General features: G+C 38.1%; 1 protein-coding gene across 1 annotated transcript; it reads right to left on the reverse strand.

Annotated features, from left to right (window-relative positions):
* Nucleotides 1-19,652: 19,652 nt before the first annotated feature.
* Nucleotides 19,653-22,994, reverse strand: LOC112790836 (reticulon-like protein B2). Its single transcript, XM_025833422.2, has 5 exons — nucleotides 21,456-22,994; nucleotides 20,672-20,852; nucleotides 20,440-20,581; nucleotides 20,207-20,276; nucleotides 19,653-20,116 (listed from the first exon to the last, which is right to left on the reverse strand). The coding sequence occupies exons 1-5, from the start codon at nucleotides 21,658-21,660 to the stop codon at nucleotides 19,947-19,949; spliced, it is 768 nt and encodes a 255-aa protein (XP_025689207.1). The 5' UTR covers nucleotides 21,661-22,994; the 3' UTR covers nucleotides 19,653-19,946.

Consider the following 22,994-nt stretch of genomic DNA (forward strand, 5'->3'; position numbering starts at 1 on the left):
TTCAGCTCAAAATTGTTTGCTCCAATGGCAGGAATTGAGATGCTTCTTCCATCAAATTTGGACGTTGGTTTAGTGAAATCACCAAGCATTTTCCTTGCATTATTGTTGTTGGGTTCGGCTGCCATCTCCTTCTCTTGTTTGAAAATTTCAGAAAGGTTGCCTCTGGATTGTTGTAATTCAGCTTCTCTTAGTTTCCTTTTCAGATTCCTTTCAGGTTCTGGATCAGCTTCAACAAAGATGCCTTTTTCCTTATTCCTGCTCATATGAAAGAGAAGAGAACAAGAAAAGAAGAGGAATCCTCTATGTCACAGTATAGAGATTCCTTTATGTTAGTAGAAGAAGAAAGGGAAAAGGAGTGAAGAAGAATGAATAGTTTGAATAAAGGGTAAAGGTAGGGGCAGTGATTTGAGATTAAGAGAGGTGAAGAGAAGTGTTAGTAAATAAATAAATAAATTGAAGAAGGGGAGAGGGAAGAAATTTTGAAAATAAATTTGAAAAGAAGTTAAATGATTTTCGAAAATAAAAGATAAGATAGAATTAAAATTAAGATTTAAAACAATTAATTAATTAAAAAGAATTTTTGAAAAAGGGACGAGATATTTTCAAAAATTAGAGAGGGAAAAGTAGTTAGGTGGTTTTGAAAAAGATAAGAAACAAACAAAAAGTCAAATAGTTAGTTGAAAAAGATATTAAAATCAAATTTGAAAAGATAAGAAGATGAGAAGTTAGATAAGATATTTTGAAATCAAAATTTTGAAAAAGATATGATAAAAATATAAGATAAGAAGATATGATAAAAATATAGGATTGAAAAAGATTTAATTTTTAAAATTAAAATTAATTACTTAACTAACAAGAAACTAAAAGGTATGATTCTAGAATTTAAAGATTGAACCTTTCTTAACAAGAAAGTAACAACTTCAAATTTTTTTGAATCAATCACATTAATTGTTAGTGTAATTTTCGAAAATTTGAAATAATATTAAGAAAAAGATTTTTGAAAAAAAAATTGAAATTTTCGAAATTAATAAGATAAAAATGAAAAAGATTTGATTTGAAAAAGTTTTGAAAAGATAAGATTTTTAAAATTGAAAATTTGACTTGACTTATGAGAAACAACTAATTTTAAAAATTTTTGACTAAGTCAACTCAAATTTTCGAAAATTTGGACGGAAAGAAGGAAAAGATTTTTTTATTTTTGAATTTTTAAAGAGGAGAGAGAAAAACACAAACATGACCCAAAACATGAAAATTTTTAGATCAAAACACATGATGCATGAAGAACACTATGAATGTCAAGATGAACATCAAGAACACTTTGAAGATCATGATGAACATCAAGAACATATTTTTGAAAAATTTTTGATGCAAAGAAAACATGCAAGACACCAAACTTAGAATTCTTTAATGCATGGATACTATGAATGCAAAAATGCATATGAAAAACAACATACAACACAAAACAAGAAATCATCAAGATCAAACAAGAAGACTTGTCAAGAACAACTTGAAGATCATGAAGAACACCATGAATGCATGAATTTTTGAAAAATGCAAGAAAAAATTTTTAAAGCATGCAATTGACACCAAACTTAAAAATTGACTCAAGACTCAAACAAGAAACACAAAATATTTTTTATTTTTATGATTTTCTAATTTTTTTGTATTTTCTTTTATTTTTTTCGAAAAACATATGGAAAAAGAAAATAAGAAATTCAAAATCTTTAAGAAGAATTCCAGGAATCTTTCAATGTTAGCCCAAAGCTCCAATCAAATGGTTTGACATGGCTTAATAGCCAGTCAACTTTAGGATGGAATTACATGCATCGTGGTGGTTAGTTGAAGACCAATCCCAAAGGAGTTTGGATATGGCTTTACAGCCAACCAAGCATCAACATGTTACTTGTGAAACTCTAGAATTCATTCTTAAAAATTTAGAATAATTTTCGAAAATAGACGAGAAATTTTTGAAAGATTTTTGAAAAAAAATTTTTGAAATTAAAACAAAAAGAAAATTACCTAATCTGAGCAACAAGATGAACCGTCAGTTGTCCATACTCGAACAATCCCCGGCAACGGCGCCAAAAACTTGGTGCACGAAATTGTGATCCTCAACAATGGCTCCAATAATTTGGTAGCTCTCACACGTGAATTACACTTAGTCACAACTCCGCACAACTAACCAGCAAGTGCACTGGGTCGTCCAAGTAATACCTTACGTGAGTAAGGGTCGATCCCACGGAGATTGTTGGTATGAAGCAAGCTATGGTCATCTTGTAAATCTCAGTCAGGCGGATAATAATTGGTTATGGGAAATATAAAGAGATACTTGCTTAAATAATAAAGGATAGAACTACTTATGTAAATTAATGGTGGGAATTTCAGATAAGCGTACGGAGATGCTTGTCCCTGTTGAATCTCTGTTTTCCTACTGCTTTCATCCAATCCTTCTTACTCCTTTCCATGGCAAGCTGTATGTAGGGCATCACTGTTGTCAATGGCTACATCCCATCCTCTCAGTGAAAATGGTCCAAATGCTCTGTCACAGCACGGCTAATCATCTGTCGATTCTCAATCAGGCTGGAATAGAATCTCGTGATTCTTTTACGTCTGTCACTAACGCCCAGCCTTCAGGAGTTTGAAGCTCGTCACAGTCATTCAATCCCGGAATCCTACTCGGAATACCACAGACAAGGTTAGACTTTCCGGATTCCCATGAATGCCGCCATCAATTCTAGCTTATACCACGAAGATTCTGATTAAGGAATCCAAGAGATATGCGCCCGGTCTAAGGTAGAACGAAAGTGGTTGTCAGTCACGCGCGTTTATAGGTGAGAATGATGATGAGTGTCACGGATCATCACATTCATCAAGTTGAAGTGCAACGAATATCTTAGAACAGGAATAAATCGAATTGGATAGAAAATAATAGTAATTGCATTGAAACTTAAGGTACAGCTGAGCTCCACACCCTTAATCTATGGTGTGTAGAAACTCCACCGTTGAAAATACGTAAGTGAAAGGTCCAGGCATGGCCGAATGGCCAGCCCCCATGATCTGAGAACTAAACGTCCCAAGATGTCTAATACAATAGTAAACTACCCTATTTATACTAGACTAGCTACTAGGGTTTACAAGAGTAAGTAATTGATGCATAAATCCACTTCCAGGGCCCACTTGGTATATGTTTGGGCTGAGCTTGATCTATCCACGAGCTGAGGCTTCTTTTGGAGTTGAACGCTAAGTTGTAACGTGTTTTGGGCGTTCAACTCCGGTTTGTGACATGTTTCTGGCGTTTGACTCCAGACAACAACATGGAACTGGCTTTGAGCGCCAGTTTACGTCGTCTAATCACAAATAAAGTATGAACTATTATATATTTCTGGAAAGCTCTGGATGTCTACTTTCCAACGCCATTAAGAGCTTGCCATTTGGAGTTCTGTAGCTCCAGAAAATCCATTTCGAGTGCAGGGAGGTCAGATTCCAACAGCATCAGCAGTCCTTTGTCAGCCTCCTATCAGAGTTTTGCTCAAGTCCCTCAATTTCAGCCAGAAAATACCTGAAATCACAGAAAAACACACAAACTCAAAGTAAAGTCCAAAAATGTAAATTTAGCATAAAAACTAATGAAAACATCCCTAAAAGTAGCTTGAACCTATTAAAAACTACCTAAAAACAATGCCAAAAAGCGTATAAATTATCCGCTCATCAGGTATATTCAGACCCAATCTACTAAAAAACCTGCTAACACCCTTGCTGACTTAGGTATTGGAGTCTCTTACAGGTACTACCCCCACCTACTTCCGAGGAACATGGACGTCGGCACCTCGGCCCTTAAAGAAATCGGACGCTGTCATGAAGGGTGTCTGAACCTTATGTCTCGGCCCAATAAGCAACTCAGTTTTAGATAATCCTCGAAACAGGTATTTTTTAGAATTTAGAAAGAGACGCATTATCTAATACATATATTGACTTGAGCATCAAAATGTCTTTTGCAAATATCCATATTTTTTTATTTTGGTGGTCCAAGTTATAGCTCTTACAATCAGAAAAACAGTTGCAAGAGATGAGATATATCTCAAAGTTATTACTATATAAGAACAATATATTTAAAATAATCCTACTACATATACATCTTTTATAATCCATATCGTATAATTACACAAGGGTTAAGAGTGCTTAATATATGAATAATATTTCTTTTATAAAATATTTAAAAATTTTCTAAAATTGTAAATTTCTTCCAAAATCATACCTATTATCTTAAAGGCCATAATTTAGGTTCTATGGTAGATAGGTGTTTGACAACAAATTTATGAGGCTTCTATATTCACTGGGAGATGGGAATGAAGCTTACTTGTTTGAGAGGGTCATTCATTTTGTGCCTCTGCACTATAGTATTCGAGGGATTAGTCATTGAACTTCCGGCCTAATGGGATACCCTAGTGCAAACCAAAAAAACAAAAAAATTTTTGAGAAAATATAATTTCGCAATATCTAAATCTTGTACGTAGAACTTGTTAGTATTTTAACAAAAAGTATAACATTCAGAAACAATAAAATGTTATCCTATTAAATAGGGGTGCGCACGGGTCGGGTTTGATTTAAGGCGAAATTATAACTGAATCAATTGAATTGTAATTGGTTTGGTTTGGTTCAAATTTATATTTTTTTGTGTACCCGAACCAAACCAAACCGATTAAAAACGGATTGGTTCGGTTTGGGTAATTGGGTACCCGATGAAACAGAAATTCATAAAAAAATAAAAAAATGAAATTTTTATCTTAAAAATTCTATAAGTACAATAAACATATAACGTTATAGAAAAAATCTAAACATGTTAAATACAAAATACATTAAAAACTAAACACATTTATAAACCTATTAATCACTAAAAATATTAAAATCCAAACATATTAAAAGGTGTATATATATTTTTTAAATTTTTATTTTTTATTTAATTAATATATGATCGAGTCTACGAGTTGGTCTGGATTCTGCACCCTAGAACCGTTACTCGAACCAATTACTAGAGATATTCATTGGTTTAGTTCGAATTGGATTCGGATTACCCATTAGTTCCAGAACCAATTTAATTAGTTCAGTTTGAGTTATTTTTTTCGAATTTGGTAGTACGTGAGGTTTAGGCTCTTCCCCGGTTAAAGTCAGGTACTGAGCATCGCACCCATAAAACCAGCAGTGCTGCCACTTGATGGAGGCTCCTTTATTCTAAAAATTCAGCCTTCAACAATGAGAGAGCATCGAAGGTGGGAAAACACAAAGTGGGGGAGAGATAGACAATCGCACCATGGCAAGGATCTATGGTTTTGGAACCGGAAATAGTATCAACGTTTAGAGAGTGAATTTTTTACTATTTTTTTGGACAATTTACAGGAAGATGTTTTGAAGAAGGAATTATTTCATATGTTCAAGTGGACAGAACGGATAATTGATATATATCTGTCTCATAAGGAGAAACCTGGATGGATACATTTATTTGCTTTCATAAGGTTGATAAACCCATATTTTATGATGTATATTGTGCTCAATCTAAGTGATTTATTCAACCCTTCACATACTTATTCATAGAAATTGCATAAGTTTTGCTTTCCCTTCCATATTATGTGATATATATGAAACACATGTTTTCTATTCTTTCAAAGTAATTATTTTAATTATCCTTTATTACCATTCGATATCGTGATTTGTGTGTTGAGTACTTTCAGGTTTTATAGGGCAGGAATGATTTAAAGGATGGAAAGGAAACATACAAAAATGGAAGGAAAGCACAAATTGGAGTTTTAGACCAACCGGCAGTGACGCGTCGGCATGGACGACGCGAACGCGTGGTTCGCACGAAAGATAATCGACGCGAGCGCATGGATGAGGCGAACGCGTGACTTGCGAAATACAACTGACGCGGACACATGACTGACGTGACCGCATGGAAGAGCGACACTCCAGATGACGCGACCGCGTGACTCATGCGGACGCGTGACGTGCACGATCTACAGAATTTGCAGATCTCGTTTCCAGCGATTTTTGGGCCCTTTTGGCCCAGATCCAAATCCAAGAGGCATAGATTAGAAGTTATGAAGTGGGGGAATGCATTCAGGTGGAGAATAACAATCAGATAGCGAGTAATTCACATTTTTCATAGTTTAGATGTAGTTTTTAGAGAGAGAGAGGCTCTCTCCTCTCTCTTAGGATTAAGATTAGGATTTATATTAGGATTAGGATTTATCTCATCTTCATATCAGGTTCAATATTCCTTTATTTTGACTTCTCTTATTTTTAATTATATATGTTGCCAATTTGGCTTAATGACATTCATGTTATGATTTTCTTAATTAATATAATCTGAGGTATTTCAGACTTATGATTGTTTTCTCTAATTTATGTTATCGATGCTTGGGCTCTATCCAAATTATTTTCATTCAAGTAGATTTTATTCCCTTTTGGCTTGGTTAATTAATTGGTAACTCTTGAGTTGTCAAACTCAGCAGTGGTTGAAATTGGCAGATTCTAACTGATCTAGATCGCTCTAAAGCTAGTCCTCCCATAGGGATTGACTAGGACTTGAGGATCAAACTAATTAGTCCATTTGACTTCCCTTTGCTTTAGTAAAGGCTAACTAAGTGGGATTAAAACCCAATTCTCATCACACCTGATAAGGATAACTAGGATTGGACTTCCAATTTCTCATATCTTGCCAAGAGTTTATTTTATAGTTATTTATGTATTTTTCTTGTCAATTAAATTACTTGTTCAACCCTTTTTAAAATCCCAAAATATACCTTTGCATAACCAATAATAAGAACACCTCCCTACAATTCCTTGAGAAGACGACCCGAGGTTTAAATACTTCGGTTATCAATTTTATCAGGGGTTTGTTACTTGTGACAACCAAATGTTTGTACGAAGGGATTTTCTGTTGGTTTAGAATCTATACTTACAACACTACTATATTTTTATAAAATTCTTTACTGGCAAAAATTCTAACGTCAAAATGGCGCCGTTGCCGGGAAATTGCAAACGTGTGCCTTATTATTGGTTATTGTAAATATTTTTCTTTTACTTGTTTATTTGTTTCTTCTCCTCCCTCCTCATTTCTGATAACTACTATGAATTCTCACCCCTCTCGCTTTGAGTTTAGTTCTAATTTTGTTGCAAGGAATGGAAGCTATAACAGGACTATGCATCAAGGTCTAAGCAATCAAAGATGGATGGAGCCACGAGGATCTGATCACCCCTTTAGGCAATAACATCCTCCTAGATATCATGGACAAAGACCATTCTACAATACATGCCCAACTGATAGATTTGGTGGACCACCTCGTAGCTACCAACAAGCCCCACCCTGTGCTCAGAGACCATCCTCTCAAAATAACTTCGAACCACCACACTCACACGCTTCTTTTCACCATTCACTACCACATGATCCTTATCCGCCCCAACGCCAATCCATTTACTCCCAAGAACCACCACTCCCCTATGCGCCATGTCCATATCCATCAAGCCAAGAATCGCAGGTTCGCTTCGAAAAATCAGTAGACCCATTTAATGCAACCCTTCATCAACTGAAGCAAGCAATAAATTAATTATCTTCCAGACATTCGGACACTCAACAGACTCCCATGGCTTCATGTGGAGAATCTAATGAAAAACATAGCGTGAAGAAGACACTAGAAACTCCAGTGGACAGCATAGAGCATAACTTCGTACTAGAACAAGTAGAGGACGCTGTAATTGTAGAAGAAGAAGAAGAGTTGGTTAAAGATTTAGGAGATGCCGAACCGCCACCTAAATCTAGAGTTGTGGAGAATTCCGTCAAGAATGCTACAATTGATGCTAAGGAGGATAGTGCACAACCCTCAAAGCAGGTATCTTATGCAGAACTAGATGGAACTACCTGAGACACATGTTTCCTTGATAATGATGATCACAAGTCAAGTTCTCTTAGTATTGAACTTGCATCCGCAAGTGAATTCCTGGAGACAGAAGAATCTTCCCCAAGTGAATACGAGGATGATGCAGAGGTCGACTTTTCTCAACCTCCCAATTATGACTCAAGTGATGAGGAAGATATCAGTGACTTTGATCAAGATATGGTTGAATTGGAAGAAAATTGCCAAGAAGTGGAGGAATTCACAGAAGACCACAAGGGAGTAGAGCTTGCAGAACCACTGAAAACACTGATCCCAATGCCACTACCACCCAACACAAACTTCAAGTGGGTAAAATCCTTGACCTTTATCTTCAATTTTCCACTTGAATATGGTTTGCTTGAGACAGATGGCCAGCTTAGAGCTCTTTGCAGCTTTAAGAGAAAAAGGGAAATGACTCGCACTCAGCGCTGGTATGCAAGATTCAATGAGGTTTCGCACTTCAATTTGAGGTGCAAGAATTGGTGTCAAGCTTAATTGGAAGGATCTCGGAAGCTGTTTGGTCACTGCAGTGAGAATTCAGATTACTTATCACCCGGCTGAAAAAATGCAGCTCAAGACAAAGACGGGTGTACAAGTAGAGTTTGGGATCCTGGAATCTATTCTACCATTCAACACTCTGGGAGCCTGCAAGCCTGTTTGAACTCACACAAAGGCTTTACGTACTTTGTTTGGGACCCCGGAGGATGCTGGCATTCCAAACACTGGTAGAGATTTCTGGACGAATTCAAGCACAAGCCATCATAGCAGGAAGCTCATCAAATGTCCAACTTAAGGACTTTAACTAAAAGTGCTAGGTGGGAGACAACCCACCATGGTATGATCGTTCCCCCTCTATTTTGCTCTGTTTTTGAATTTTGTTTGAACCCGAAGTTTTTTCATGACATTCACTGCATTTTGCATTCTGCATACTGCATAAAAAAAAAGAGAGCACGCGACGCGACAGCGTCACTGACGCGTCCGCGTTGCAAGTGCATTAAAAGAATAGGAAAGTGAACAGAGAGTCACGCTGAAGCAAGGCTGGAGGTGTGCCTTTAACACAATTGTTCCACGCAACCGCGTTCCCCATGCGATCGCGTCAATCTCAAAAAAGGCCTCCCACGCGTCTGCGTCACCCACGCGAACGCGTGATCTGGATATCGACGTAAAGATCCAATGCCCAGAAAGTTGGGCTGGAATCGTGGGGCTATTGCGCGTTTAACACTAATAACCCATGCGTACGCGTCCCCAACGCGAACGCCCCACTTCACAACACCCATCCCATGCGAAAGCGTGAGCGACGCGATTGTGTCGCACGGATATTATGAACCCCAAACCAAACAGAGAGTTGCGCTGAAACGACGCTGGAAGCATGCGTCAAGCACAAGTTCTAGCGACGCGATCGCGCGCCTCACGCGTTCGCGTCACCTATCTTACACCCAATCCACGCGATTGCGTCGACCACGCACCCGCGTCGACCCTATTTCACCCTACTCACGCGATCGCATCCTCCACGCGTCCGCGTGGATTCGCGATCACTAACCCCAAGTCACGCGAACCCTTTTCACGCATGTCCCCAAACCCTACCCCCCTCTCTCTCTAACCTCTGCAACTCTCTCTCTCAACCACCCCAGCCACCACCTCTGACCACCAACGACCACCGCAGTCCTCCAAGATCACCATGCCACCACCGCCGCACCGACCACCCCTCCCCTCTCTTCTTTCCTTTTCCTCTCTCTCTCTCTCTCTCTCTTCCGTCACCACCCCACCGCCACAAGCCCCCCACCGCCGCAACCTCCACCGCCGCGACACCCAACCCTTCCTTCTTTCCTCCTTCTTCTCCCCCTCTCTCACTCTCCTCCACTACCGCCCCCCACCGTAGCCTACCTCCGACGGCCACTACCCCACCGCCGCACCGTCGTGCTTCACCTAGCGCCGCCGCATCATCACCCATCTACCCTCATCTCTGCCCCATCTCATTGCTCTTTACGCACCAGGTTCCGCCATACGGTGATTCATCCTTGCGACTCATTAGTTCATTTTTCAATTTTTGCTCCGCATAGGCTAGATAGAGATGCATGTTTGTAGTGGATTCTAGGTGGTTAGGTAGCTAGGATCTGGATAGTGGATTTAGGCCTGATAATTGCACCGTTCTTGTTATCTATTTATCTATTCTACAATTTATTCTGGCTATGATGTTGATCATGTTCATATGTTGCTTTTAACAGTTACATGCTTCTGTTACACTGCTCTTTCTTATTCTTGCTATTTGTGCAACCTTATTTCATTACATATGAACTATTCTTGTTATTTGTTTTCCGGGAACATCCAATTTTAGCCGGAATGCTGCCCAATTTTTTGCAAATTACTTTTCCTTCTACATTCAAGTATTGGTTTTGGCAATTCTCATTTTTGAACTGCCCCACGCATACCAAACCTATTCTTGAATGCCCGGGCCAACATTCTTATTACTTTTGATCTCCTAGTTAATAAATTGATTTATTGATGGTTTGATTTTACTTTTTACTACTTCTATCTCTATCTGAATCATCATCAATACCCTATTTTCCCTACTTGAATATGAGTTGACTGTTGCTTCAAATTGTGAAATTCTTGTTACTTAGGAACCAATCATCATGCCACTTACTCTGACTTTCTTTTTACTAACTCACTGCTTTTCGCTTTCTAACCTCTTTTTCAATTTTACCCATTTTTAACTTTCTAAGTTCCCACTTTACCTTTTCCTTACTTCTTTAAATTAATTTCACTCACGGCATGATTATTGTTTTTTTATTTAACAAGCTTTCCACTTCTAACACATTTTGGAATGTGATTTCTCATCTCCGCTTTTCAACTCCAACACAATCTAAAATATACATTTACTTAACTCATTTCATTTTTCTACTGCTCCTTTGCCACTTCATGCTTATCTTGTTATTTGCCTACTTGTTTCCCTGCTTTTATTCCTCAATTATATCTTGAAAAATTCTGTCTTTTTTTTAGGATGTCTGACTCTCAAGGCAGGGGTAAGGGCAAAGCAACAACTGGCAAACAAAAAAGAGGTGAATCCTCTGGTTCCATCCTTGGCATCTTACATGATGATTCCTGGCGGGAGAAGAACTTTACCCCGCAGGAAAAGGCTGATTAGTTGGTACCTTCAGCTGACCCGGTAAAATTTGTAAACAAATACTGTGAGCTGAAATACCCAACCTTTGCCACCGCCAGGAACCTACACTTGGAAAAGACCCTCAAAATTCTAGAACTCCAGCAGTACACCTCAGATCAGATCAAACAGAGAGGCTGGTTCTTCATGGAGAGGAACCTAACTGAGGTCAACTCATCCTGGGTTAGAGAATTCTACTCTAACTATTTTCTCTCTTCCCTGGATGCAGTACAGCTCAGAGGCAAATAGATTCTGGTTATCGAGGAAGCAATTGAAGAAATCCTCCATCTTCCACCTAAATCAGATCAGCCAGATGGTTACCAGAAAGCTGAGGAAGATATGAGATTCATGAGGTTTAATTGGGATGCAGTAAAGAAGGACATCACTCTTGATCCTACTGTTCCTTGGGTCATGGGAACTAGCACATTGGTACCAAAGGGAATCAGGCTTATATATCTGAATAATGAGGCTCGACTATGGCAACAGATTCTGAGCAACTATGTGATGCCGAGCACTCATGAGACGGAGGTGCCAGCTGCTATGATTACCCTCATCTGGTGTGTGATGACGGGTAAGGACCTTTATCTACCTCGCTTCATCCGGCATTACATGGCCTGGGTCCATGTTAGAGGCACCCTCTCTTTTCCTTACTTGATTACTCAGTTGGGTCGCCGAGCTGAGATCCCTTGGGAGGCTGCTGATGAAAAGCCCCCCGCAGCAGAGTGCCGAAAGATCATTCCTCACAGTCGGAAGTTCCTGGCTTTCGGCTACCGCCCTCCATTTTTCACTGACACTACTGAGGCAGCCACCTCTTCAGCTACCCCTTCTGCTTCCATTGGCCCAGCACCACCCACTACACCCCCACCTGCTCCTGAGCCCGTCTACCGTCTGGTGCACCGACTCTTCGATCGCCTAGATTAGATGGAGTGCCATCACCAGCAGCAGTTTGAGAGATCTGACCGTCGCACCAGGCGACTTTTTGAGAGGTCTGAGCATCGCCACAAGCGACGTTATGAGCACCTCAAGCTGGTGATCCGCTCTGGTGGTGACATTCCCTCTGAGCCCGACACGCCCTCCGACACATCTAAGGAGGAGGTGAGCAATCACGAGGAGGAGGCACCTGCCCAGGCTGACCAGGGAGGTCCCAGCCACACTGCACCACATCATGAGGAGCACCACCAGCTACAGACCACAGATCCGGAGGTTCCTCTACAGACAGAGCCCCCGATTCAGCAGACCACTCCCCCGATCCTCACAGCGACTGCAGACCCTCAGCCTACCATCGAGACACCAGCAGCCCATCCTTCCAGAGATGGCATTTCGTCACACCCTGCTTAAGTGAGCATCGAGGACGATGCTATTATTTTAAGTGTGGGGAGGTCACCATCTCTGGCATCTATTTATTTTGGTGAACTACTACCGACTCTCTTCTTATTTTGTCTATTTTCTGTATTTTTGCACATCTCTCTCTTTTGCTTTTATTGTACTTTTTGCATTATGCACTTTGGGCTATATATACATCTTGGATATTTTAGCTCGATTTGCACCTTAGTTTACTAGTTATATATTAAGTGGATTAATTAGTATAGTTTACCCTTTTTAGCATATGGTAGTTGATTTGATTGAAAATAAAAAGGAAGTAAGCAAGAGACTTTAACAGAATCAATCCACACCCCTTGTATATATAGCATTACATGTTAGTTAGTTGGCAACATTTCATCAAGGAGGAACACTAAAACTTTAAAGCCATCCAATATATTTTACATTGGGAATAATGGAAACTTTTAAATTCTACTTGCATGACATACATAACTGATATATGATTTATGAGCTTGAGAACGCACAGCCTGTGAGTTTTGAGCTTAATTATATGATTACATTTAGACCATAATTTTTATTCCTGTGTGCTTCACCCTTCTTTTTTATTCCGGTGTTCTTTACTTTGATTTAATCTATATACCCAATATAGAATATTGATACATACCAAGATAGGATTGAGGCCATGTTTGATTATTAACTCACTTATCCCAAATAAAGCCTACCTTGTATGCCATCCTTGTTAGCCCCATTGAGCTTTTTAATCCCCTTCTGTTTTACAACCACATTACTAGCCTTAAGCAGAAAAACAAAATAAAAATCCCAAGTTGAATCCTTAGTTAGCTTAAGATAGAAATTGTGTATAATTTAAGTGTGGGAAATTTTATGGGAACATGGGATGATAGAAAAAGTAGGAAATTGAATTGAACAAGTTATGTAAAAATTTGGGAAGCATGCTCATGTGAAATCAAAATAATTAAATTACCATGTGCATTAAAAAAAATTTATTTCAATAAGGGGATACAAAAAAAATAATTAATTTCCCCAAACACAAAATAAAAAGAATCAATGCACATGGGACAAAGTTAAATTCAATGCATGAGTTTGCAATACAAAGTGAAAAAAAAATTCGGCAAATAGGTTAAGAAACTTTTGATTTGTATAAAGTATGTATATGTTAGGTGAGATCTTAGACTAATCAAGGATTCACTTATTAGCTCACTTAGCCTTATACATATACCCTTACCTCTACCTTGGCCCTATTACAACCTTGAAAAGACCTCATGATTTTTGTATGTCTATATTCTATAATTGTTTGATTGGTTAGATGAAGAACAAAGTTATAGAAAGTAAGGATAAAAAGAATATTAAAGTGATTAACCCAATAAACACTGAGTGACTAGAGAGTAAACACAAAATCTAGTGAGGGTTCAATAGCTCATCACCATATATCTCTGCCTCAATTGTTAATTGTCTTGCAAGTTTGAAAATATTTTATTTTCTCAATTGTAAAAGTGCTTTAACATTATCTAAGGTTGGATATGCATGTATGATTCCTTGAGAATGTGAATTAATTTAACTACATGTAAAGCTTTATATATAGGTGAATAATAACTAGATTTGCATGACTCATTTAGGTAGTTGCATTTAGGATAGATTGCATTGCATGAGATTCCACCACTTTACCGTACTCTTTATCTTGGATTTAGCATGAGGACATGCTATTGTTTAAGTGTGGGGAGGTTGATAAACCCATATTTTATGATGTATATTGTGCTCAATCTAAGTGATTTATTCAACCCTTCACATACTTATTCATAGAAATTGCATAAGTTTTGCTTTCCCTTCCATATTATGTGATATATATGAAACACATGTTTTCTATGCTTTAAAAGTAATTATTTTAATTATCCTTTTATTACCATTCGATGCCGTGATTTGTGTGTTGAGTACTTTCAGGTTTTATAGGGCAGGAATGATTTAAAGGATTGAAAGGAAACATACAAAAATGGAAGGAAAGCACAAATTGGAGTTTTAGAGCAACCGGCAGTGACGCGTCCGCATGGACGACATGAACGCGTGGTTCACACGAAAGAGAATCGACGCGAGCGCATGGATGAGGCGAATGCATGACTTGCGAAATACAACTGACGCGGGCGCATGACTGACGCGACTGCACAGAAGAGCGACACTCCAGATGACGCGACCGCGTGACCCATGCAGACGCATGATGTGCACGATCTGCAGAATTTGCAGATCTCATTTCCAGCAATTTTTGGGCCCTTTTGGCCCAGATCCAAATCCAAGAGGCACATATTAGAAGTTATGAAGTGGGAGAATGCATTCAGGCGGAGAATAACAATCAGATAGCGAGTAATTCACATTTTTCATAGTTTAGATGTAGTTTTTAGAGAGAGAGAGGCTCTCTCCTCTCTCTTAGGATTAAGATTAGGATTTATATTAGGATTAGGATTTATCTCATCTTCATTTCAGGTTCAATATTCCTTTATTTTGACTTCTCTTATTTTTAATTATATATGTTACCGATTTGGCTTAATGACATTCATGTTATGATTTTCTTAATTAATATAATCTGAGGTATTTCAGACTTATGATTGTTTTCTCTAATTTATGTTATTGATGCTTGGGCTCTATCCAAATTATTTTCATTCAAGTAGATTTTATTCCCTTTTGGCTTGGTTGATTAATTGGTAACTCTTGAGTTGTCAAACTCAGCAGTAGTTGAAATTGGCAGATTCTAATTGATCTAGATCACTCTAAAGCTACTCCTCCCACAGGGATTGACTAGGACTTGAGGATCAAACTAATTAGTCCACTTGACTTCCCTTTGCTTTAGTAAAGGCTAACTAAGTGGGATTAAAACCCAATTCTCATCACACCTGATAAGGATAACTAGGATAGAACTTCCAATTTCTCATATCTTGCCAAGAATTTATTTTATAGTTATTTATTTATTTTTCTTGTCAATTAAATTACTTGTTCAACCCTTTTTAAAATCCCAAAATATACCTTTGCATAACCAATAATAAGAACACCTCCCTGCAATTCCTTGAGAAGACGACCCGAGGTTTAAATACTTCGGTTTTCAATTTTATCAGGGTTTGTTACTTGTGACAAACCAGATGTTTGTACGAAGGGATTTTCTGTTGGTTTAGAATCTATACTTACAACGCTACTATATTTTTATAAAATTCTTTACTGGCAAAAATTCTAACATCAAAGGTATACTACAAAAGGAGGAGCATCAAAGGCCATAAAGGAGATGAATGGAATGCATTTGAGGAGTAAAACAATCTTCGTGGGGGAGGCTAAGTATAGAACGAGGGTTGCGGGCATGGTAACGGTGGATAACCAGTTTGAGGCTAACAGTGGATGTCTTTAGAAGGATAGAATTGTCTTGGGACATAGTGGAAGCAAAAAAAATTGATGTTCGGAAGGAACCATTGGAGCTAGGCTGGGATGCGGCAAAGATGGTGATTCGAAAGGAAGATTAAGACAAGGATAGAAAGGTAATTTCCATAGATATTTTGGATGAATGGCATGAGGAATTCTTGAAATGGAAAATGGCTAATCCTATGAAAAAAATGGCAGTTACAGTGAGCACGGATTCATTGGGATCCAATTCAATTAGTGATAAAGGAATATCTGAAAGAACAAGAACCTGGGAGTTTGGGGGTATAAGGCATAAGGTAGCTGAGTTGATGGATATAAGTTCAGATAAGGCTCCTTTAAATCATATGAGGCCCAATAGAGGAGTTCAGTTCTTTAAAGGGGAGAGGTATGGCTTGGGCCAAACATAAAAAGGGCCATTTGTTGAATCTAGCCTTGGGTGTTGGGCGGAAGGGGTTAACCCACATGGAGGAGAACCAAGAATGCATAACATGGGGAGGGAAGTGTTGCGGATTGTTGCAGGGAATGGCGCTAGCCCAGCCGATGGCATCGCCCCAGCCGACGGCACTGCTGGTACGCGATGTGACCATGGTTCTACTGTGCGGTGTGAAGCCGGGTATATTGTGGTGCGACTCCAGAGGGACTCCTTGGTGAGGGCATTGTGGGTGACTTTGGCTGGTGCGGTAGACGGTGAGGGGAGGGGTGTAGAAGGGGAAGATGTTGTTGTGGATAGTAAGGAAGCGACAGGACAGGGAGCAGTGCGGGCAGAAGCCACTAGCGATGGCATTGATGCTATTTGTGCAGGGGGTGCTATCGTGAAAGGCAATGAAACGGCCGTAATTTTGGGCGCACTCACGAAACAGAACTGTGCCAGGAAGAAGGTTGATCAAGCGGAGGTGTAGCTCCTGAACAGCACGAGGGAGGGGAAGAAAAATACAAGTGTGGTACATGGAATGTATTTGAAGACGAGTTCTGACGATGGGTCAAGCAAGATGCCCGCCGTCCTTAGTAATGATATTGGTGTCATATGCAGGGACAATGAGACAAGGGAGATAACACCTAGTAAGGAGTTGGAGAATTTGGATAGATTAGGACCGATGAGGGGGGCTGAAGCAGAGATATCAGACTCTGAGGATGGAAATACAGTGGTAGAGAAAATCGGTTTGAGGAAAGAAGGGGATTTAAGGAATTTGGAGGATTCGCGGAATTCAAAAAAGGACGCGGACAGTGACAATAATCAAGAAACTCAAGGAGGAAGCCGAAAAGCTGATATGGAAGAAAATAGAGCAGTGGAATTTGGCAGTGGAGTCACGAGCTATTTTATATGATGAGGATGACGACATCATGGCTATTCTCCAAGAACATAATGAAGTAATTGCACAAAAAAATATGCTAGCAAAACAAAAGGAGAAAGCAAGAAGGAGCCATCCTAAAAACCGGAATAAAGTGTGTAACAAAAAAATTTTAATAATTTTTAGTTTATGGAATGTGAGGAGTTTAGGGGTATTGAAAAGTTGAGAATGATAAAAAAATTTTAAGCGGGAGGATGTTGTGAATATGTTAGGATTGATAGAGACAAAAAAGGAAGTGGTTACTAAGTTTGATGTAGTGTAGGTTTGGGAAAATGATGTAGTGGGTTGGGAATTTGTGGGTTCAGAGAGTGCTTCTGGAGGTGTATTGTTTTTGTGGGATGATATGATATTTAGGTTGGGTAACTACTACTAAGAGGAGAAAGGGTTGTGTGCAAGAGAGGAGACGTGTACTGTATGGGAAGAATTAAATTTGTTCACACTTGAGGGTTTTCTTAGAATGGCGAAGGAGAAATGGCAGGGTTTAGGAGAGATTCATTTTACTGGAACATTGACGGATCTGAAGGTACCTTTGAGTAGATGGCATACGAAAAAGTTTAGTGATATTGAGTTGAGTATACAACAACTGGAGGATGAAATCAGGAAGGTGTGGTGTGCTTGGTTGTTGGCCTATGATAAACCATGGTCTGTTTTAAGAACTATTAAGCAACTTTTTGAGAGTTGAACAGGTACATTTGTCGAAAAAGAAGAACGTAACAGGTGATTGTTTGATTTTTTTTTTGTTATTGTTTGGAGTTCTTAGTTGGAAAAGAATGATAGAATCTTCAAAAATCAGGAAGCAAGTGTTGCGGAAATAATTATCAAGTCGATTAGGAGCTATAAGAGTGGAGTGATTTTGGACTTTTTTTTGTTGTTGATGACACTGTCGAAAATGTTTAGAATTTATTTGTAATTTTCTTATCTTGTTCTATTTGCTTTGTTGCTCTATCTTGTTGTGTTGAGCTTTTGATTCAAAAAAAATTCAATTCGAGTTCAAAAGAATAATCGAGTATCCGCGATCCGTACTCACCCCTACTATTAAATAAAAAATGGTTTTATGAGTTTTATACTTTTATCATCTACTAGCGACTGGAGATCATCAATTTTGAGTCCGAAAATTTTTTATCACTAGTATAATGCTATAATTGTGTAACTAACAGTTAATTATTATATATATTAAATACAATTAACTTGTATTATATCTTATATTTTATATTTCATATTTTCGTTTATTTCTAATAATTAATTTTAAAATAAACATTTTGATCATTAATCCACCATTTAGTGACACAATACTTTGATCTACTCGTACTAATTCTATCTATAATTATAGCTGCAATTAAGATACTTAAATTTCTTTACTTATAATATTTTTTTCTAATTTTAACCTCTCTTGGTATTTCTTTTTCTTCTATCGAATTTGTACTATATATTCCGGCTTAGTGCGATTATGACTAGTTCCATAGCATGTACCTTAAAAATTTGTTTCAGTTCTCATTTAATTATTTCTTTAATTCTCCTATAAAATAAAAACCATATCGTTTTAAAAAGGCTATACTATGATACAAATCTCATATATATATTCTATTAACACCTCCAAAATCAGTATAAATAGATATGAATTTAAAGATAATTCAATACCGATGACAACTTTCATTATACATGTACTTAGTTACACATATATATAAACCTTATTCCCTTTCTCCTGAAATGCTCAAAGAGGACCTTTCTTTAAAAAAAGAAAAAAAAAAGAGAAATAAATCTCCGACGTTTCAATTCAGACAAATAAATTCTTAAGTAATCAATATTCACCTTTTAAAATGCGAAACATTTAAATTCTTCCATTCAAAAAAAAAGTATGAGAACAATTAGTCCTTCAGAAAAATTTAAATATCTTACATTTTTAAAACACAAAATATTTTTGTATTTTTAATTAGTCAATGACTTATTTGTTTTTGTTTTCGAATTAAAAAGTTAAGACCTGTTTGTCATTTTTCTCAAAAACCAAAAAACAAGAAAACAGATCAAGGTTTTTCTTGATACATATCATAAGGTTTTTCCACGTTATTACATGATGCTATAAGAGATTCACAAAACTTCCCAAATAAATTTATAAGAAAGGACCGAGTGGACGAAGACCTGCAAAACAAGGGAAAATCAATCATACCGGACATTGCTATAATTAACCTGAAGCCTGTTGTGCAGGAAAAGGCTTTTATAGTATCTTAGTCTACTTCATATTTATCGCTAGTTGTTAAATGACTCAACTGCTCAACCTGGGAATTCTTAGTTTTCTTTTTTCAAAATGAAATATAAAAAACGTGGTTAGAAATTGGAAGGTTTTGGCAGTGCAATCTTTCTATTGAGCACCAAAAAATCCCATTACTTTTCTGTTTTTATAAGAACACCAAATGTCTGAGGCACGCAACAAGTTCTAAACAATTATAAATGAAGAGAGGTCGGCGGGGGCCTGAGTAGTATCAGATATTCACCTTATAACATGAGCCTTGCACACTGATGCCTTCTCTGTTTTACTGCTATCTATTAAAGCATTCAAATAAAAAGGATGTAATTCATGATGCTATAACATACTAGCATGTAATTCACAACATATAGGCGTTTCTTGAGACTAACATGTAAGCAGCAGAAATAAATATATAAGTTCATTCCACAATGTGCACCAAGAGACCCTAAAAAAATAAAATGTATCATGAACTAAACAGGACATCCACGCGACTCAACTACAACATATACTTTGTCCGAACCAGTCCTTCAACCACTTCAATCCTTCTTTTTATCTTTCAAAGGTCCTCTGGGAATCTTGCTCAAAACCTTGGCATCAAACACTGCATACTGCTTCTTAATCTCCACTGTTGCCTTCTCAGCAAAGGAGTCCACCTGGTCTTCATACTTCTCATAGAGCACAGGAACAGTGTGAAGCAAAACAAAGGCTGTTTCAACAAATCACAGAAGCACATTAGAATACATACAACTACTCAAAACGATAGGGATAAAATTCTTAAGCCGATAGACTTCATTACCAATGTAGAACAACGTCAAGAAGTTGCAACAGCTTCCCAGAATGGAGAAAACCCATAATCCAGCAATGACCTAATTAATCACAAAGCACAGACCATGGTCAATACACTAGCAAGTACGTTGGAAATTCGGATACAACAAGCTGCGACTGCATGACGTGTAATCTGTCATTGTCCTCTTTGAAATGCAACAGAAAACCACAAAATAGAGTGAACAAAGATAATAATCTACATACCGTGAGGAACATCTTGAGATCCCTTCCTGATGCAATATCCCGTAATACATCAAGAGCTGTGTTAATTTCAATTCTAAGAGCAGAGGCAAATTGTAGAACAGGGTCCTCGGGAATATGGAGGTTTGGAATCTGAGGTGGCCTCCTAATTACGATCAAAACAAGAAATTTAATCAAGCCACAGATAGGGCAGAAGACCAATGAATTGAACAGAATCATAGCTTTAGCACTTTACTTGTTGATGAAATTTGAGGCATTGGACCACAAAAACAACCCGGCCAGTGCAAAAATCAGGAGGTGACAAACCAAAGTGAGGAGATGGTATTCAAGCAATTCAAACAGAACCCACACAGCAGTCGCAACTCCAAGCACCGTTGCAGATATCTTCTTGTTTCTCCATAGAAACACATCAGCCGCTGTTGCAAAAGAAGCAGATCAGTTCACAGTCAAAACAGCAAACAGGTCAACCTGAGTCATTTTGAAATCAAAACTAGGATAGGCAAAACTTCATGAGATGGGAAACAGAGAATCATTATTTATATTCAACATGACTCGGTTTCTATTATCAGGATAATGAAGAATCAAGATCACAGTCAAGGCTAGTCAAATTCATAGTCAGAGGGAAATCAAGAATTAGTATCCATAGTCAAAATGAATCAACCTCACAAAAGGGGGATCAATATTATAGTCAGGGTGGATCGTCTATGTTTTTCTTGATCGACAGTCATTAAAATTGCAAGAGATGCAATTTTTTTTCAAGAAATGATCGGAGTAGCTAGAAATTTGATGCGCTCCCTTATTGACGAGAATTTAGCGAAAACAACTAAGTTTATTTCAGATCTAGACACAAATGCGATGTACTAAAAAATTGAAAAGGGGAAATAGAATATTAAAACAGAGAGCATGTAACACGAAAAGAAGCACAATCAAAACGAATAAGAACTCAATGAAACCTACTATAAACCCCAATTAGAACATCAAGAACCTAGAAATGAAAGAAAAGGAGAATAATAGCATACGTTTTCCACCACCAAGGACCTTGTGAACTGGCTTCTCCCTGCCGAAGAGCCTGAAGACCTTGTTCTTGATGGATTCAGAGGTGCTATTCTTCTCGTTGTCGGAATCGGAGGAAGACGATGAGTCGTCGTGGTCGTGGATCTTTCCAGATATCTTATCCAACAGCGATTCCCCCTTCCCTTCCTCGTGCTCGTGATGCTCCGCCATGTCTCTCAAAAACACCAAAATCGCAATCCAAACGAACAAACCCTAAACTCTAGATTCCCAATCGAAACGTCTCGAAGGAATAAGAAACTCCTCCTCCTTCACTTATCAAAAACCACACCGTGTGTGTGCGCTCTCTGCTGTGCCCAAAGCAAAAGGTAACCCCTACTGCTATTTACGCCCTCTAAATACTCCCACCCCATGCTTTGATCTTGATCGATGCAATCGTGGCCGTTTAATTATTTGACCCGGGATCTTGCATATTCAAATCCGGGCTGGGTAATGCTCGCCGACCCGTATAGCTGGGATACGAATCCAAATTGACAGTGGATCGTTTTCTCGTTTCACAAGGGCCAAGGGGTCCAAGCCGTTCACTTTTAATTTAAATGACTCTGAATTTTTACGACCGGAAAATAATAATAAATAATAAATAAATAAATAATAAAAGGAATGGAGCTGAGTTCGGACGCGTGGCATTAGTAGAATAATCGGCAATTCAAAGTCACAGATGGAGTTTAACTGCTGAAGAAAAAATGAATCCGGTGTACATGACACAATAGCAGAACACAGATCTTCGACGCGTGGAATGTGTAGGGACCACAACACTATAATCTCGTATGCATAAATTGAATTTCAAATCTTTAAACTGAATTTATTTAATATACATAATACCATACATCATCTAGAATGGGAAAACAAAAACAAATAAACTTAGCTCTTAAGATTTAAGAAAGTAGGTTCGGCTTAGGAGGCCCAGCCCGTAACGAAATAGAAGATTCTAGTACTTGTTTGGGTGTGAAGCGCAGAATCATGTTTTGGTGGAAGCGGGTCCAACGGGAGGGACACGTGTCGGTCCCACATAGATGTGAATGTGTGGTAATTCATTTGAGTGGGCCAGCCAAATTGTCAACTCAACCAGCCCACCGCTGATCACATCACTATTCCCATTTACCTCACCACACTGGAATTCAAATGCCACCGAATGAAACAATATGAAGGAAATCAAGAGACACGAAAAGAAAGAAGGAAATTACATGGGTGAGGACAAGGGTGGAAAACATGATATCCCCGCAGATCCTACCTTATCTTCCGTATAGTTTTGTATTAAATTAAACAAATTAGAGAAGAACGTAATGGTAATATGCACATCTTTTAGAAAATAGGATCCTTTTCTATCGCATTGTATTTTTCAAACATGATAGTGACACATACGTTTTGCATGCTTGGTTCCTTTTGTAAAGATAATAATAATAATAATGATGAGAGGAGGAGTAGCTTTAAACAACATTTTAGGGGACTGAATCTCTTCAAAACACATACTTGTGCCAAAACAAAGA

The sequence above is a fragment of the Arachis hypogaea genome, chromosome 3 (genome assembly GCF_003086295.3).
Source record: "Arachis hypogaea cultivar Tifrunner chromosome 3, arahy.Tifrunner.gnm2.J5K5, whole genome shotgun sequence".
NCBI lineage: Eukaryota > Viridiplantae > Streptophyta > Magnoliopsida > Fabales > Fabaceae > Arachis > Arachis hypogaea.